Source organism: Myxine glutinosa, chromosome 2 (genome assembly GCF_964187855.1).
Source record: "Myxine glutinosa chromosome 2, kmMyxGlut1.1, whole genome shotgun sequence".
Lineage (NCBI taxonomy): Eukaryota > Metazoa > Chordata > Myxini > Myxiniformes > Myxinidae > Myxine > Myxine glutinosa.
In genome coordinates, this window is record NC_136262.1 from 226351769 (window position 1) to 226370047 (window position 18279).

At 49.5% G+C, this 18279-nt stretch overlaps 1 protein-coding gene across 1 annotated transcript; it reads right to left on the bottom strand.

Moving 5' to 3' along the window:
* Positions 1–465: 465 nt before the first annotated feature.
* Positions 466–11642, bottom strand: LOC144890714 (uncharacterized). The gene is made up of 4 exons (XM_078772307.1): positions 11541–11642; positions 11262–11418; positions 8228–8470; positions 466–1757 (listed from the first exon to the last, which is right to left on the bottom strand). Exons 2-4 carry the CDS (start codon positions 11275–11277, stop codon positions 1429–1431), a joined length of 588 nt encoding a protein of 195 aa, XP_078628433.1. The 5' UTR covers positions 11278–11418; positions 11541–11642; the 3' UTR covers positions 466–1428.
* Between the last annotated feature and the right edge of the window lie 6637 nt (positions 11643–18279).

Consider the following 18279-nt stretch of genomic DNA (forward strand, 5'->3'; position numbering starts at 1 on the left):
ATCCGAGTCTAAGGGGGGTTACGAAGGTTCAAAGTGGGTCGGTCCAGGTTTGACCCCCCAAAATAGGAATTTCCTTTTTCCTCTGAAACTACACACACAAATCTGATGAAACTTCACAACCTTCATCACCTGTGACGTATCAAAGTTTGTTAATGGCATTAGAAAAATTGGGGTCTGAGGAGGTATACGGAGTTGGGTGAGGGGTTGGGGGGGGGGGGGGGGGTGGGAGGGTTGCCCCCAAAATAGGTTTTTTGTTTGTTTGTTTGTTTAAAGTCTTATCATAATGTGAATATGATTCTACATGCTGCTCTGTCTTCTCGCAACCATTGAAATTGGTTAAAATACCTTGAGTCAGCGGTATTTAGTATATTTACTGTTTATTCTGTTTAAACTGAACACTGTTTATTCTACCAGGTGAGGGCCAGGGGCGGTGCCCCTATGTTTAATGTTACATTGACACAATCATCTTATTTGAGGAACTCTTTATTTGCATTTGCCAAAAATACAATCTCACATAATAACAGGAAAAGAATGATCCATCACAAACCCCCAAATTGAAAGCACCCCCAAATAGTATTGCTCCCAGCATGCAAGGTTCAAGTCTGACGTCGAGACCACACTGAGTGGTCTTCAAGCAAAGAAAATCTCATGAATATTATGTGTTAAACAACCAGGTAATGAGTTCTGCACATGTGAATAAAGAGTTTGTTTTAAGTGCTGAGGTTTGCACAAAATGTTGGTAATGAGTGGTGGGGTTGGCAGGATAGATGAGAGGTTTGTGTACCTTCCTCAGAGCTGTGCTGCCTGGGCTTGAACCTGGACCCAGCTATATAAGCAGTCATCAATGTGTGTGCCGTCAGTTGGAGGGAGGTTAAGCCAGGAGACCCGTCTGTTAGCACCGTTTGTAAGCGAACGCTCAATATCTCATGGGCAATGGTGTCGCAGTCGCGAAGATTAGGTGATCGTTATATCTCGGGCACACTTGTTCAATTCCAAGTTCCTGCCCTGAGTGACCGCTGGCAAGGCAATAGCAACCCACCGAGCATTACATTTTCCCAGGGAGTACTTTGGAAATCGAATGGTGATGCTTGCTCTGTCGAGAGTGTGGTACATTTGAATGATTCCATGAGTGGTGAATGTGTGCAGGACGTCGGCATCATGTTGCATTCAGGGTCAGAAGTCATCTTTTGTCACATTCGAGGTCAGAGGAGTCACCACTGGATGAAACGAGTTGAGAGGTGTTGGACCAACACTTTTCAACTTATTTCATCCAGTGCTTTAAGAGTGCAAAAGATACAGAGCACGTATGTAAATTGGCTAACTAGTTTCTAATTCTTGAAGCACGAAATCTGAGGATTATTGCTTCAGCTGAATAACAGTTGCATGTGAAAGTACTTTTTTAAACATGCTAAGGTTTTTCTATTCGGGTTATTCATGCAATATTGCAATGGGTATTACAATGACAAGAAGCAAGACAATGCAACAAAGAGGTAAAATTATTTTGCATGCCAACCCTTTTTTTTCATTTCGTCGAGCAGGAAGCGGTGACATTATTTGAAGGGGATGAGAGAGAAAATCTGCAACTTCTTCAACAGCCCTGGTGTTCTGCTGACAACGGTATAGCCCCTCACGCTCCCAGAAGAAGCAATCGACCACCAAGGAAACATTGTTGTCGTGAATGGAACTTGCACTATATTGAGCCTCCTCATGCTGAGTCTTTCGCTGGTGATTCAGAATCACGAGGATAGTCTTTTGACCTGCATGTCAATGAAGTAGAAAACAGCAAGCATATCAGAGCAGGACAAATGCAACACTGAGGAGGGAGCACACACAATACAGCATGGGTGACTCATAAACAACCACTGAGTACAATTTTTGGGTACAGTAATATACTATACAGTCATGGTAGAGGGATGCAGAGGTGTGAAAGCATATAAGAAATGAGGGAGTGGTGTTGAAAGAGTGTGCATTGCAGCTCCAATGTCCACAGTTAGTGCAGACACAGTTAAGGTTCAATTGCCTTTAAAAAAAAGTTCAAAAATGGATTTTGTTACAATATCAACGTTGTAGCGGTTTTCAAAATTATTCTTTGCAACTTTGAGGCTCATAGAAGAGCAAGGTGACTGATTGTAGGAACTGACGGTGAGGCAGCGGGGAAACTGTTCGACACAATAAGCAAGTGAATATAATGAACAGCAAAAGAAAAGTGGAGGAAACAAGGCAAACAAGAATAGCAAGAGAGAGAGAGAGAGAGAGGGAGATACATGGAAAAAATAATAACTAGAGCGATACTCGGTAGAGAGCATACCTCCGCGAGGCTGAACAGTTTATGTTTTGTGCCCCACTGATCGGCTGGATCTGGATTCGGACCTGTACCAAAATCGAATCGGCTTTTTCATGTCACCAAGCCAACTCATGCACCAAGTTTAGTCATAACTCGACCATAACTTTTAAAAATATCATGTTATATATCGCTTTTAGCCCGATCTCTTAATGGTGAAGAATCACTTGATAATTAAATAATTCTCGTATCCGAATCCATATTCAGGTCTTCACCAAAATCTAATCATTTCGGCCTTGTGTTACGTGGTCCTCCCGGTGACTACCTGGTCTCGGTGACCCCCGGACCGTGAGAGGAACTCCGCCAGAAAGATTTATTATGTATGCGCTTTCGTAACGCAATCAATATGAATTCCAACCAAGAAAAAACCCCACACCAAGGATCCGGAATAATCAAGGATATATTCCCCGAGCAATCAACCATCAACAATCAGCAATCAATAGTACAAAGATGTAAACTCATCTACATTAACTCTAAGATGGCCATCTTATACATTCCTCACGTGAGCCCACTCCCAACTCCCTCCGTTGGCCAATGTCTCTCACAATGTCTCCGTACTCCTGTAGTTCGATCTCCGCACGTGGGCGGTTGAACGGACCCTTCCTGACGTGCTTTCACCGGGCACGTCCCGTACCGGGAACAACGGCTGCAGCGCGCACCTCCTGGCCAAGCAAAGCGGGTAATGTAAAGCAGGCAAAGCAACACGTGGCTTGCCCAGCGCGCGCGGCCCAAGGTGCGACCCGTACGCGGCCTGGTAGACGGCGAGGCGAACTGTGCCAGCTGCTTGGTTCCGTGCACGAACCCACAGTGACTTGACGTGTCAAAGGGTAGTTACACGTCCCGGTAACTCCTCTCGCCAGACGGGCTTTGAAACGCCGATTCTCTTACGTTGCTCAATCGATACCGCTCGCGTCCGAGCTTGGCGAGGAAGAAGAAGAATCGTCGCGTCTCCAGGACCTCGTGTCTTTTCTTCTTCCGTTTCCGGTCTCCTTTTCCTCAGAAGGGCTCCTGACCCTTTAATCACAACAACCTTTAATCGACTACACATTGATAAGCAAAGCCCTGAATAGTAATTCACATACATTCACATAAATATGTAACACTCCCCCCCTTCAAGAAAGAAAGTTTGAACCCAGCGAAAACTTTCTTTGCCGGCCAACTTGGATAAACAAACCAGATAACTCACCCCCCCCCCCCCAAATCATCCGTTCCCCCCGGGCACAGTCATCACTTAAAAATAAAGCAACAAAATTTCACACCATCCCCTACATTAATTCCCTCTGGACCAAGCGTCAACCACTTCTAGTTTCTCTTGAATGACGGTTAAGAGGTGGTGACCCAAAGCCCCCAAATTTAAACCTCTCTCTAGCACTTTTTCGGGAGGCCCAGCGGAGTATTCCTACATGGACGCCTTAAGGAATGTGGAGTTCACGGTTAGTCCGGGGAGGAAAGTTCATTACATGGACGCCTTTAAGAACGTGGAGTTCACGGTTAGTCCGTGCAGGAAAGTTCACAACCTGGACGCCTTTAAGAACGTGGCGTTCACGGTTAGTCCGTGTAGGAGCCTCGGCTCGGCGGCTCCCCCGTATATAGTGCTTCAACTTCTCCAGACTCCTAACAGTTACGGTGGGACCCCTTGTCCCAGCCGTTACCTGACTGGCGGTCTCCTTCTCGGCCAGTGCTCTGACCTTCATTCTTTCGGGAGGTGCCGTAACTCTGGGAGCCTCCATAGTAATATCGGCTGCTGCCAACCCCAAAACTCCTGCCAAGTGGTCCTCTTCTGTAGGCCTCTCGACGCCTATGAAATGCCTTCCCTACTGTTATGGTCCGACCCTCCAAATCCTTACCATTCCAATTCTTCTCTGTCTCTCTGGCGTCTCTTGTGCTTGCAAACGTGACAAAGCCGAACCCTCTTGACCGTTGCGTTTCCCTGTCTTTTACCACCCGCACTTCCACCAGCGGCCCATATCTGTTGAAGACAGAGGTCAGAACTTCTTCCTCTGTGTTGAAGTTCAGTCCCCCTACAAATAACTTGGAACTTTTGTCGCCATCCCGAGCTGGTGGGGTGTTATTTTCCCTGCTGTGCTCTTTACCAACCCTCGGGTTACCATAAATTTGCCCCCCGGCCAAATCATTCCCAATAATCACAGATATTCCCTCTACAGGAAGCGTGGCTTGTAAACCGACGGTGACCGGTCCTGACACCAAATCGGATTCCAAATGGATGACATGAAGTGGGGCACTAACACAGCCACCGATCCCTTGTAACCGAACACTATTACCAGTTGCGGTACTCTTTGACAATGGCAAAATGCCTTCAAGCATTAAGGATTGATGGGCTCCTGTGTCCCTCAAAACCCTAACCGGTCTTGGGTTAGTCAAGTCTCCCTTGAGTGAGACCAACCCCTCATAAATAAATGGTTGGTAACTCTTCTGTGGGCAATTTCTTACGCTTGCCATCGCATTCGGAGTGGTAATAGTCGGACTCCGCTCTGGGTCTTCCCTTTTCATGAGGTAACAACTGGACATCAAGTGTCCAGGTTTCTTGCAAAAAGCGCAAGTAGGCCCGGAGGAAAAACTCGTGGTCTGCCTCGGGCCCCCCGAAAAATAAGTTTGTCTTGGGCCCGCAGCCCTTTGATTTCGAACAGGTGGGGTATCCGCGTTGTCCCCATAATCCCCTCGAGGCCGCCGCCATGTATTGTCGTTCTCCGCACCTGCTGTTCTCCACCTCCCCTGCGGAGATCTAGGCGAGGAGTTAGGTTCGTGGACCCCTATCCGGTGTGTTAAGGCATAATCATCTGCCATGGTGGCTGCGTCCCACAACTTCGGTACTTTCTTTTCCTGCAGGTACACTTTGATGTCCTCGTGGACACACTGTTGAAACTCCTCCACCAGCATCAGGTCACGCAATGCTTCGAAGTCGTTCCCGACTCCTTTTGAGTCACACCACCGATCAAACATGTTTTCTTTCACTCTGGCAAACTCCACATGGGTCTCACTCTCCCTCTTCCTGGCATTCCTGAATTTTTGCCGGTAAGCTTCCGGAACCAACTCATAGGCTTTGAGGATGTGCTTCTTCAATACCTCATAATCTGCACATTGGTCCATTGGTAGCGCCGAATAAATCTCTTGAGCTTTACCCACCAGCACACTTTGCACTAGTATGGTCCAGGCCTCCTCCGGCCAGTTTAACTGTCGAGCCACTTTCTCAAAGTGTGGAAAAAATTTAGCGACTTCCTTTTCACTGAAGGGTGGAACCAGCCTCACATGTCTGCCCACATCCCAGGTGTTCTGGCTAGGTGTCGACCCCGTCAGCAAGGGTGGTCCCTCTCCCCGTTCTCTCATTAACTCCAGCTCCTTGAATTTAATTTCTTGCTGAAGCTCCATGTCACGTTCCTTTAATTCCCTTTCCGCTTTTCTCTCCTCTGCTTCGAGTTCCCTTGCAGCTCTCCTCTCCTCTGCTTCTGCTTTCCTTTCCTCTGTTTTCATCCTTTCTAACCTTTCCTGGAGTTCTCGTTCCACTCTCCTTTCTTCTTCTGCTCTTTCCTTTTCTGCTTTCCTTTCTTCTTCTGCTAACCTTTCCTGGAGTTCTCGTTCCACTCTCCTTTCCTCTGCTTGTTTCTCTTCTCTCCTCTCTTCTGCTTTCCTTTCTTCTTCTTTTAACCTTTCCTGGAGTTCTCGTTCCACTCTCCTTTCCTCTGCTTGTTTCTCTTCTCTCCTCTCTTCTGCTTTCCTTTCTTCTTCTGCTCTTTCCTTTTCTGCTTTCCTTTCTTCTTCTGCTCTTTCCTTTTCTGCTTTCCTTTCTTCTTCTTTGATCCGTTCCTGGCTCCGTAATTGCAACTCCAGTTTCCGGAGCTCAACGTCTTCTGGTTCTTTGGGTAGCCACTGCCAGGCTAACTCGTCCCATGTTCCTAATCCCACCATAGACTGTATCACCGTGGTCTGCAACTCTGCCTTCCTCAAATTAGTTCGGACCTCCAAGTTAAAATGTTTGGCCAATTTCAAGAGGTCCGACTTTAGTAACGCTCGGAACTGTGCCTCACTCGGGGTTACCGCAAAGTTCTGTGCCACAAACGCCATGGTGCCTATCGTTAACACCTGTTAACCTTCACCCAAGACTTTACCCCACTTTCCCCAAAAATTTACCAATTAATACTTAATTAATAAGTTTTAATTAATAAAAATATTATTTTATTATTTTATACAATTTTAGATCCCGGACGTAGACCCAATTGCGAATCCGCAAATCGTAATTTGGATGAGCCCCCAATTCTGTTACGTGGTCCTCCCGGTGACTACCTGGTCTCGGTGACCCCCGGACCGTGAGAGGAACTCCGCCAGAAAGATTTATTATGTATGCGCTTTCGTAACGCAATCAATATGAATTCCAACCAAGAAAAAACCCCACACCAAGGATCCGGAATAATCAAGGATATATTCCCCGAGCAATCAACCATCAACAATCAGCAATCAATAGTACAAAGATGTAAACTCATCTACATTAACTCTAAGATGGCCATCTTATACATTCCTCACGTGAGCCCCACTCCCGACTCCCTCCGTGGGCCAATGTCTCTCACAATGTCTCCGTACTCCTGTAGTTCGATCTCCGCACGTGGGCGGTTGAACGGACCCTTCCTGACGTGCTTTCACCGGGCACGTCCCGTACCGGGAACAACGGCTGCAGCGCGCACCTCCTGGCCAAGCAAAGCGGGTAATGTAAAGCAGGCAAAGCAACACGCGGCTTGCCCAGTGCACGCGGCCCAAGGCGCGACCCGTACGCGGCCTGGTAGACGGCGAGGCGAACTGTGCCAGCTGCTTGGTTCCGTGCACGAACCCACAGTGACTTGACGTGTCAAAGGGTAGTTACACGTCCCGGTAACTCCTCTCGCCAGACGGGCTTTGAAACGCCGATTCTCTTACGTTGCTCAATCGATACCGCTTGCGTCCGAGCTTGGCGAGGAAGAAGAAGAATCGTCGCGTCTCCAGGACCTCGTGTCTTTTCTTCTTCCGTTTCCGGTCTCCTTTTCCTCAGAAGGGCTCCTGACCCTTTAATCACAACAACCTTTAATCGACTACACATTGATAAGCAAAGCCCCGAATAGTAATTCACATACATTCACATAAATATGTAACACTTGTCACGCACGCTACATCTCTGACAAATTTCGTCCGAATCCATCCACAAATTTTTGAGGTATTTTGTTCACAGACAAACAAACAGACAGACAGGGGTGAAAACATAACTTCCATCCACCTTCGGTGGTGGAAGTAATCAAAGAAATGCAATAGCTTCCTAAATATCAGAAATATGGAATCAATCATTAATCAATAAATATAAAGTATATGAGAGGAGGTCTGGTAAGATGGCCGAGGGGTCTGCACTCTCGCATTTAAGCTGTCTTGCCCACGCTCTAATCTCATCTCAGCTATAAACAGTCGTCCTGGTGTTTCACAGGCAGTGTGATTCATGGACGTTGAACGAGGCGAAGCGTGTCTCTGATTCCAAACGGCTCTGTCCCCCGACAACTGCCGACATCAGATGGTTGGCGTTAAATATTCCACGGTGTCCTTCACGAAGAATAGGTGAACTATCGCGGACACCATGAGCAAATTGCAAATTCCTGCCCTAACTACTGATGGGAAGGAAATGGCAAACCACTCAGTGTGGCCTTTGCCAGGAAACTGCTTTGGCAGAACATCAGAACTAGCATTCAGATCAGACTATGAGAGGAGCTGAGCTCTGTTGACAAATAAAGCGAATGCCATTGATGGCTTGTGAAGACTTCATTCTGCTTCCTCATCTGCAATCATGCGCACCTGAAATATCTCAGACAACATTTCCAATTTTTATAATAAAACAAAATTATAATACATTGCACTCACCTTTGTACGTGTCAAGAGCAGCTTTAGCATCAGTGCCAACCCGAGTTGAAGTGACACAGAAGAGGAGGAGTGGAAGTTTCGAAGAGGCAGGTGATGTGGCACCATTATTGGACTCTTCAGGGTTTGGAAATATTTCAGAACACTGCACATCATACTTTTTCAGCGTCTGTTGAAGGTCCTGAATGAATGTTGTTTCTGCATTGTTGCTGCAACCATAAACGGCATACTGCAATATGATACTCTCTGGGTTGGAGGAAGAGAATGAGCGAAAGGAAAATTTTTTAATGACTGTGTGTTGATGTAACAACAACAAAAAAAAAATGATGGAGAAAATACAGCTGAAGACATCTTAGAGTGTTAGAGATCAACTCAAGCAAAGAGGTATTTTGGCTTTACCTGGTAGGCTACACATTAAAGAGGGAGATGGGATGTAATGGTAATGGAGTCGAGGATGCGCGGTGACGAGTCTCTTGTTCCCAGACAGTGCATTTTTGTGGACTTCTGTCCACTGCCAGACAATATCTCTGTGAGTCAGTTATTTGAGAGGATGGCAGTGGTCGCTTGGCTTTGGCAAAAACTTGCTGATGTACGTACCACATCCGATGGAGGGACGTACTGTCTGTCAGCGTAGGCATCTCTGCTACAGCTTCCCTGCACTTTCTGAGGGTCAGGCTTCACTCCCTCCTTCTTAAATAAATGCTCTAAAAAGAAGTCTTGGGTCTGACGCAGTTTCACTTTCTCAGGACTTAAACACAACCCTTTTGGTCTGGGGAAAAAAAAAAGGATCAACTTCTGATCATTGACGGCCAATGCTTCCTCATCCGGTTTTCCTCAGCTGGACAACAGAATGTCATCATGAAACTTCTTACAGCTGGGTCGGCCCCCTACGCTCGAATCAACTCACCTCTTAAATTCTTCAGGCACAAATTTAATTTGAAATGGCATCCTCAACCAATGGCAATGACTGCATGGTGTATTGAAGTTTGACAGATACGAACTTGGCTCATCTAAATGCACATACTATAACCCAATTTTTAAGTCGCTTTGTTCTTCTGCTGTTCTTTGTTCTTTTGCTGTCTCAACATTGGATGGAGGTCCTCAATGCCAAACAGGAAATCAGAGCTTTCTCCCTTGACATATCACTTGCCTTTGATATGGTCTGGCATCCTGCTCTGCTCACCAAACTCTCCTATGGTATCCATGAAAATCTCCACGCATGGCTTGCGGACTTCCTCTCTGGTCGTAGTCAACGTGTGGCCCTGAATGCATTTCTCTCATCTCCCCTTCCTGTTCAGGCTGGAGTTCCCCAAGGCAGTGTTCTGGGTCCTGTGCTTTTTTTTGGTCTTCATCAATGATCTCTCCGACTCTCAGGAAAATCCTCTCTATCTCTTTGCTGATGACTCCACTCTCTGCCGCTCCATTCCTCATCCCTCAGATCGGCAGTCTGCAGCCTCCTCAATCTCTGCAGACCTGGACAAAAGCACAGACTGGTCAAACAAGTGGAACATGTCTTTCAATCCTGACAAATCTCACACTCTCACTATGTCTCTCCAAAAAGACCGACTGGACAACCCTCCCATCTACTTTCTCAACAATCCTCTCCAAGAAGTTCTGTCGCTCAAGCTTTTGGGTCTCACTATCTGCCATGATCTTTCCTGGGAAAAACAACATTTCCAAGCTGGCCTCCAAAGCCAGTCGCCGACTGGGCATCCTCCGTCGTGCGAAGTCCTTTCTTGGCACACCTGAGGTCCTCACCACATACAAGGCTTTCATCCATACCTCAAATGAATACTGTTCTCCCCTCTGGGCTGGTGGTCCTGCCTCACACCTAGCTCGGCTTCACGATGTTGAAACCAAAGCTTTCAGAATCATTGGAATCTCCCACGATGAAGCCGATTGTGAGGGCGTTTCACTCACTCACCGCAGGCAGGTATGTGGTGTTTCTGTCTTCTAACGACTCCTCTCCGGCCTAGCTCCCCCAGCCCTAGCTGTGCTCTATGCCCCAAATATTCCTGCAGGTCGCACAATATCTGCCAGCCACCCTATTCTGTGGAAATTGCCAAAATCACGACTCTCTGCTCACCTTCACTCTTTCGTTCCTCTTTACTCTCGCCTCTGGAACAAACTCCCTCACTCTCTTCAATCCCTCTCCTCCCTCCAGGTCTTTAAAATAGGTGTTCACCACCATCTCTTATCTTCCCCCATTCAAAAGCTTGATCTTTTCTACCCCCGTTTATTCACTCCAGATCCACTTTTTTGAAATTCCAACTTTTTCCCTGGAAGTCCTAGCAGTGTCCATGTGTTTTATACCTCTCCCACCCCCCCCCCTCTTCCCATGCCTCGATCCCCCAAGCCCTCTCCCTCCCACAGATCTCCCGATGTCCCTGTTCTCTGCTGTTGTACTTGTGTGCTTCCCTCTCTCTTCCCATCTTGTCTCCCGCCCCTTTATTATGTGGTGTATGTGTCAGTTTTTTTTTTCGTGATTAATGTTATCTCTTGCACGAGCCTCGATCTTGTATACAAAAAAAAGAAAGAAAAAAGTGTAATGTGCTGAAAATACGTGCATTCCGCAAATACGGCAGGATATCATCAATGACCGGCATTGGCATCAGATGTTTATGATTGGCATCATCAGGACTCAGCATGATAGCAGCGTTAAGGTGTTTCAGAGCAATGATCGTCCTCGACTTCCCTGTCGATGGCTTTATCACAGTTGCCATACTGTTCACCCACAAGGTTGCCATTGTTACCGGTGTGACGATGTCCAGCTCTTCCAAATGACTGCGTCTCGGCGTCTTCCCTGTCCATCAAATTTCGTCTGAATCTGTCAACAACTTTTTGAGATAGCCTCTTCACAAACAGATAGACACGGGTGAAGACATAACCTCTGTCCACTTCCCGTTGACAAAAATGCTTGAGGTAACAAAATGGCTTGAGGTCTGGCTTGAGGTAACAAATGCATGCAACACTTTTAATATGACTGCCGCTTTAAGGTTAATTTTTTTCCACAATCTTGATTTGTAATGATATTTACCTTCCTTCGATGGCATCGTTACTTTCTCGATTGTGTTGTCTGTAGAATGGATTCTTCTCCACACACAAAATTAGTCGCGAATGATGGAAGGCAGGTACAGACACGAACTCCAGGTAGCGCAGGAACTCGTCACGGCTCAAAACTTACGCTTTCTCACCTATAATAGCCGGTCAATCAAAACAACATCTTTCGCATTTTAACACAGCATGGGATGCGTTTTGCAAAGTGTCAGAGCAATGTTAAAGCGAAAGAAACCTAACAAACTGAAACAACACCTACCTGTGTAACTTGTTTAGGTCTTGGTATTTTTGATAACTCCCAAAGCTGCACGCCCTGTATGAGTTGGTAACCACCCACCTTTGCTCGGTTCATGTGTTCATTTCAGAGTGAGCGATTCGAAAATAAAATGAATGCTCAGAGTAATAAAATGGACACAATGAGTGATCGGTTGGAAGGAAAGATAGGGGGGTTGAATAAATAAATAAATGCCCAGAGTGATCAAATTTATGAATGGACGAGTGAGTTGAAGGAAGGACGAAAGAATGGTCCCGATGTGGCAAAGGAGAAGCCAAGGGTGGCAGAAATTCAATCTGAACGGGGGGAGTTAACTGGGACAATGGAAGAGTGTGCGGCCCATGCTGATGTGCATGGGGCTCAGGAGCTGGGAATGGCAATTGAAGTAAATGGGGAAGTTAGGGAAGGAAATGGGGAATGTGAAAATTTTAATGGGGAATGTGAAAATTTTAATGGGGAATGTTTCCCACATGGATGCCTGGAGGGTTGTCAGGGCTGGGTGGATGCCCCAACACATCAACAGGGGGATGGATTTGAATCCTTGCTGTGCCAGGGTGGTGGTTCAAAGCAACAGGGGGTAAGAGTATTGGAGGTCCGTGTGGTGGAACCGGACCAGGTATTTATTGATCAAGGCCTGTGGGGGCCGCAAATGACGATTGATGGGGATGTAAATGATGTGACACAGCGGTTGGGGACCTGGGACAGTACCATGGAGGACAAGTTTGACCAGGCCCAAAGGAGCTTGGGGTAGGGGTGAGTCGGTCCAAGGAGCAGTTGGGTACAGGGTACATTGGGTACAGGATGTACAGGAGGCTCCGAAATTGCATACCCAGCAGGGGGAGTGTTTTGGCTCCGAGCTGGATTTGGACTTGGAGAGTCGGGAGATCGAGACTCAATCGATTTGGTCCCCGTAGGGAATTTGGAACTGCTGCAGGGAGGGGCAGAACAACCTGAGGGGGTTGTTACCTGCAGCTGTGGTTATTGGACACATGAGGCTAAAATTTTTTAAAGGAAAAATAAAGTTAAATTGCAATGGGAATTGGATTTGGAGCAGCCTTGGTGGGAGTTGGTCCCTGGGCTGCGGAATGTGGACCAGGAGAGGTCATTGGGGATGGCCTCGGGCAAAAGTTGCCCCTTTCGAAATTTGGTAATGCCAACCAGCTGGGGGCTGGGCTGGCAAGATTTGGATGTGGGGTCAAACCATGGGTCTCATGGTACTACTTGGGCCCCACGGTGGGTCTGTGGAGTGTGGTGTCCCTTGTCCATCGGGGCTCCGCCCGAGTAGGTGGCTCGGACCGGCAGGCTCACTGGACCCTGGTGGGGGTTAAGACCTCCAGGGGGTCCGAGGTGGTTTCTCAGGCCTAGGATGGCATATTATGAGGACCACTTGGGGGAGGTGTTGTGGGTCGTGCTTTGGTGGTGGCATCGCGGAGGGCCAACTTGGGCCTGATGTGGTGACCACCCGGGCATGTGGCCTGACACCCTCTCCCTGAGACTCTGGGACAGCCAGCATGTGGTGACCTGCCATGCTGTGCTGGTCTATGGACGTGGGTCAAACCGCATGGACAGGGATGGACATAGCCTGCCGGACAACCATTGGGGCATCTGTGGAACATGATGGGGTAAGAGTGATCTTCCACAGATGTTCCATTATGATTTGTGGACTCTCGGCTTGGGAAGAGAGCCATGGGAGTGTGAATGGGAATTTTTAACGTGCCGAGCATATGGGCCATGCTCGGCTGGCATGTGTATGGAAAAGCACCCTTCTTTGGTGAGATTAGTAAAATGTGAAAAATGTTTGGCACGGGTAATCTGAGGTTAGATGCAAATTTAAGGGTGAATTTTGTGAAGAGAAATGGTGGACACTGCACAGTGGCACCATTATTGATCCAGGTGTGTTTAGACCAGAGTGTTGGAGGCTGTGATAAAAATTGACAGGGTAGCAGGACACAGTTTGCAACTGCTTGCGGGGGCGATTGCGCCAATATTTGGGACGCGGGGTTGTAGGGATGTAGTTGAGTATTCTGAGGGTCAACGTGGTGCTATGGGTGTCCGAGGTGTGTGGATCATGTCTTCTGGGTGAGTCTGCTGGTGGAGCATGGCTGTCGACTGGACCTTGGCATGGTCAAGTGTGGGTGGGCACTGGGGGCTGCAGTTGTGTGGACTGGGGGATGAGGGCGGCGAAGGTGACGTGAGGGGAATGCCATGCATTGCGACCGTCTCCCCGAGGACCGAGGTTGTGAGTGCGGTAGTGTTGTTGGCAGCAGGTGCTCACCACATTGGCCAGCTGGGGCTGGTGCAGCCGTGTCCCTCTCAGAGGGGGGGGAAGGATGTATGGTGGGTCGCACCCTCATGGACACTCATGGGCCATGTTGGTGTTTCGGCTGCTCAGCTTGTCCCGATGACCCTTGCACGGTGGAGATGCGGATCTGTCGTAGCCACATGTAAATGTGTCATGATAATCACCGTTGGATGTGGATCCACATACCTGCCAGTACAGTGGGGAGAAAAGTGGAATTTGGTGAGTTTGGTCGGCCCAATGGGATAAATTTGGGGATTGTGAGGGTGGATGGCACTTTTGGACTTGACCAACCTGCAACTACCTGCACTTGAGGTAAGTGCTGGGATGTGTACTGTCCCAGGCTTCAGGACTTGCTTGTTAAATTGGGGACAGGTAATTTGGAGTTGGGGGCGGGTGAGAGTGATGACATGGTCGGTGAGGGGGATGGAATGTGTGCCACACAGTGACTTGTGGGAGGCATTTGTTTATGTGTCGAGGTTTGGTGTTTTTATGTGGTCGTGAGGTTGGAGTTCGGATTATGGATGAGTGGTGATTATTGAGAGTTTTGAAATGTGCTTTTGGAAATGTGTTGGTTAAATGTGAATGGGATTTCACATGAAGCAGGCCATGACAACTCTTGTAACACCTTTTGAACCATCTCTGGAAATGTGTTTGAGAATTGAAAGGCAGGGGGGGGGGCAGGGGGGGAGGAAATGTATTTTGGGGATTTTGCGGGTGGGGAAGGTGTGTGTGTCCACAGGTACAGATCAAGCTCTGAGGAGCGATGCCTGCGACCCCCTCTGCAGCAATTACCCCTGGCAGCCAGTGGTATCTGGAAACTGGAGCTCGTCGGTGGAGGGTCTGTTTGGGCGCCCTGGGGTGGAAGACTCCCGGCGACCCGTGTAGCTGCGCTGAAGCAGGAGGCCACGGAGCCTGGTGTGTGGAGACCCCCACCGGCGGCGTAACAGCGGAAAGGGCTGTTTGACTGTCATGGGCCAAGAGGTGAAGGGGGGGGGGGGGGGGGGCAATGAATTTGTAAGTCGAGTGACTTGTGTTTGGACTGTGGGCACCACAGCCTTAAGCGCCCCCACCATCTTGATTGTGCGGTACCTCCCCGCTCCCTAGTAGAAATGAACGCACACACAAATATGACATCTATGCCATGGCCCTGCAGGGGGGGTGGGGGGGGGGGGGGTGGAATGAGTGCTTGGTAATGATTTAGTCTCGTAATGATTTTTGGAATGAGAATGAATGGTTATGGGTTTGTGTTAAATGAATGTGGGTGAAATCCACAGAGCCACGTCACTCACCTGTAACACCAGGACAGGGCCCGAGGAAATTTATGGGTGCATTGGGATGGCCCCGCAGGTAAGGTTGCATCTTGTGGCATCCACCGGGGGACGCGGTCTGTCGGAAGGGGTTTGTACAAATGTTTTATTAGAGTTTTGAGTTTTTGCAAGTTAAGGTTAAGTTTGTGGGTAAGTTAGATTTTGAGTGCTTGTTGTTTGTTTTCTCCCTCCGCAGGAACAACAAATCGAAATGACTGTAAATATTTGAAATGCATGATTGTTAAGGGGATTAGCATGTTAAGGAGAACAGGTAGGTAGTTCCAGCTCACTTCCCACAGCCCTCCTGATTTATTCCATAGGCGAATTAAGTGTGAGACAGTAAGTGTTAAGACTGGAATGGTAGCGCCTGCAGTGAACCTTGCAGGGGCTACGGTTCCAGGGGAGTGGGGATGGGGGGGGGGGGGTGCTGTGTTATGAATTTTGGTGTAGAGGAATATCTAGATCCAGGTAGATCTGCATAGGTAGGTGTCCGGCTGTCGTGATAGGGAACCTCACTGGTAATAAGTTCTGTGTAGCCCGTATGTCGGAGTAAGTGCGTATCTGTGTCCCCGCCACGAGGGGGCGGGGCATCGTAACTAGAATTAGGGAATATGCTAACTCCATTGTGTGTCGTTCCCTCTGTGAGCATCCCAGTGTCCCTTATGGCAACACACTCCCATAGACACTTAGATAGGCCTTTAGTGCACCACATTAATTAAATCCCCTCCCTTAGAATAAAACAAACCGGAGAGACAAGCAGGCAGCGGCCGCGCAGTGGTACACCATGGCTTTCACGCATTGACCGGGCAGGCTGGGAGCCACGTCCAGGAGGACCCTTGATTGGCCAGGGGTAGGGTCGAGCAACAAGCAGGGCACCGATTGGCAGAGTAGGGGAGGGCGAGTGATTGGTCAACAGAAGGGCAGAGAGCTTCCCCGTGATTTGAGGCTAAAGAAGGACTTGTGGTTGGCCACCGACGGATGGCATGACCAGGGGGCGGGAGGCGCTCGGCTAATGGGAGGACGCCAATGCGTTGGGAAGATTCGGGAAGGTGACAAGCGACAGACACGTTGGAGGAAAAGGACTGGACGTCAGAAGATCACGAGTAAAACCGCTTGCGAGCCGGCATTTTGCCCTTCTTCTCTCTTTTCTTCCTTTGGCCATCTCGTTTTGGATCCATCCTGCCCGGACCTCCCTTCTGCCCTTGCTTTTCGTTCCCGGTTGGAGTTCGTTTGGAAAGACGTTGGAGCGCTGACAATTATCTTCCCCGGCGTTCACGTGCGGACGGCGAGCGCACGGGCTGCAACAGCCAGAGACCATTGCACGATCGCTCGCTTGGCACGAGAGGCCTGGTGGGGTGGGGGGGGTGAAACGCCAGCAGACGGGACCGAGCGGTTCGCGCTGACCAGAGCCGCGTCGGATGGTGCCTGATCGACCTGACGCTACACTGCCAGACACAGATAAGACACACCACATTTCACAAACACGACGAGACATTTATTTTATTCAATCTCCCATTGCTTGTATCCGAAGTGTGAGTAGGGACGTCACAACCTAGAATTTAGTTCTATCACTGCATTTCCCTGTCCCGATATTTATTTTGAATAAACCCTTCTATTATTTTCCCTTTCATTCCAAATCCCGTGTTCGTGTGAGATTAATTTGCAGGGTTTAAGACTGCTCGGATCACGTCAGGTAAATTCCTGCTTCTTCCTCTTCCCCTTCTTCCTCTCGTGCTTGCATAGTCAAATCCGCAATTGATCGTCGCCTCAAAGAGTTAAAGCTCGTTCAGGCTATCCGCAATCCTACGGTCTTAACCGTGGGCATTCGCGCGACAATATATATTCTGTGAATACTCCTGCTAGTATATATATATATATATACTGAATCGAGGCTCGTGAAAGAGCTGACAACCGCGAGGGAAAGACAGCACAGGGGTCCACGAGGGAAAGACAGCCCAGGGGGACCACGAGGGAAAGACAGCACAGGGGGACCGCGAGGGAAAGACAGCACAGGGGGACCGTGAGGGAAAGACAAAGACAGCACAGGGGGACCGTGAGGGAAAGACAGCACAGGGGGACCGTGAGGGAAAGACAGCACAGGGGGACCGTGAGGGAAAGACAGCACAGGGGGACCGCGAGGGAAAGACAGCACAGGGGGACCGCGAGGCAAAGACAGCACAGGGGGACCGCGAGGGAAAGACAGCACAGGGGGACCGTGAGGGAAAGACAGCACAGGGGGACCGCGAGGGAAAGACAGCACAGGGGGACCATGAGGGAAAGACAGCACAGGGGGACCGCGAGGGAAAGACAGCACAGGGGGACCGCGAGGGAAAGACAGCACAGGGGGACCGCAAGGGAAAGACAGCACAGGGGGACCGCGAGGGAAAGACAGCACAGGGGGACCGCGAGGGAAAGACAGCACAGGGGGACCACGAGGGAAAGACAGCACAGGGGGACCGCGAGGGAAAGACAGCACAGGGGGACCGCGAGGGAAAGACAGCACAGGGGGACCGCGAGGGAAAGACAGCACAGGGGGACCGCGAGGGAAAGACAGCACAGGGGGACCGCGAGGGAAAGACAGCACAGGGGGACCGCGAGGGAAAGACAGCACAGGGGGACCGCGAGGGAAAGACAGCACAGGGGGACCGCGAGGGAAAGACAGCACAGGGGGACCGCGAGGGAAAGACAGCACAGGGGGACCGCGAGGGAAAGACAGCACAGGGGGACCACGAGGGAAAGACAGCACAGGGGGACCGCGAGGGAAAGACAGCACAGGGGGACCACGAGGGAAAGACAGCACAGGGGGACCGCGAGGGAAAGACAGCACAGGGGGACCGTGAGCGAAAGACAAAGACAGCACAGGGGGACCGTGAGGGAAAGACAGCACAGGGGGACCGTGAAGGAAAGACAGCACAGGGGGACCGTGAGGGAAAGACAGCACAGTGGGACCGTGAGGGAAAGACATCACAGGGGGACCGCGAGGCAAAGACAGCACAGGGGGACCGCGAGGGAAAGACAGCACAGGGGGACCGCGAGGGAAAGACAGCACAGGGGGACCGCGAGGGAAAGACAGCACAGGGGGACTGCGAGGGAAAGACAGCACAGGGGGACCGCG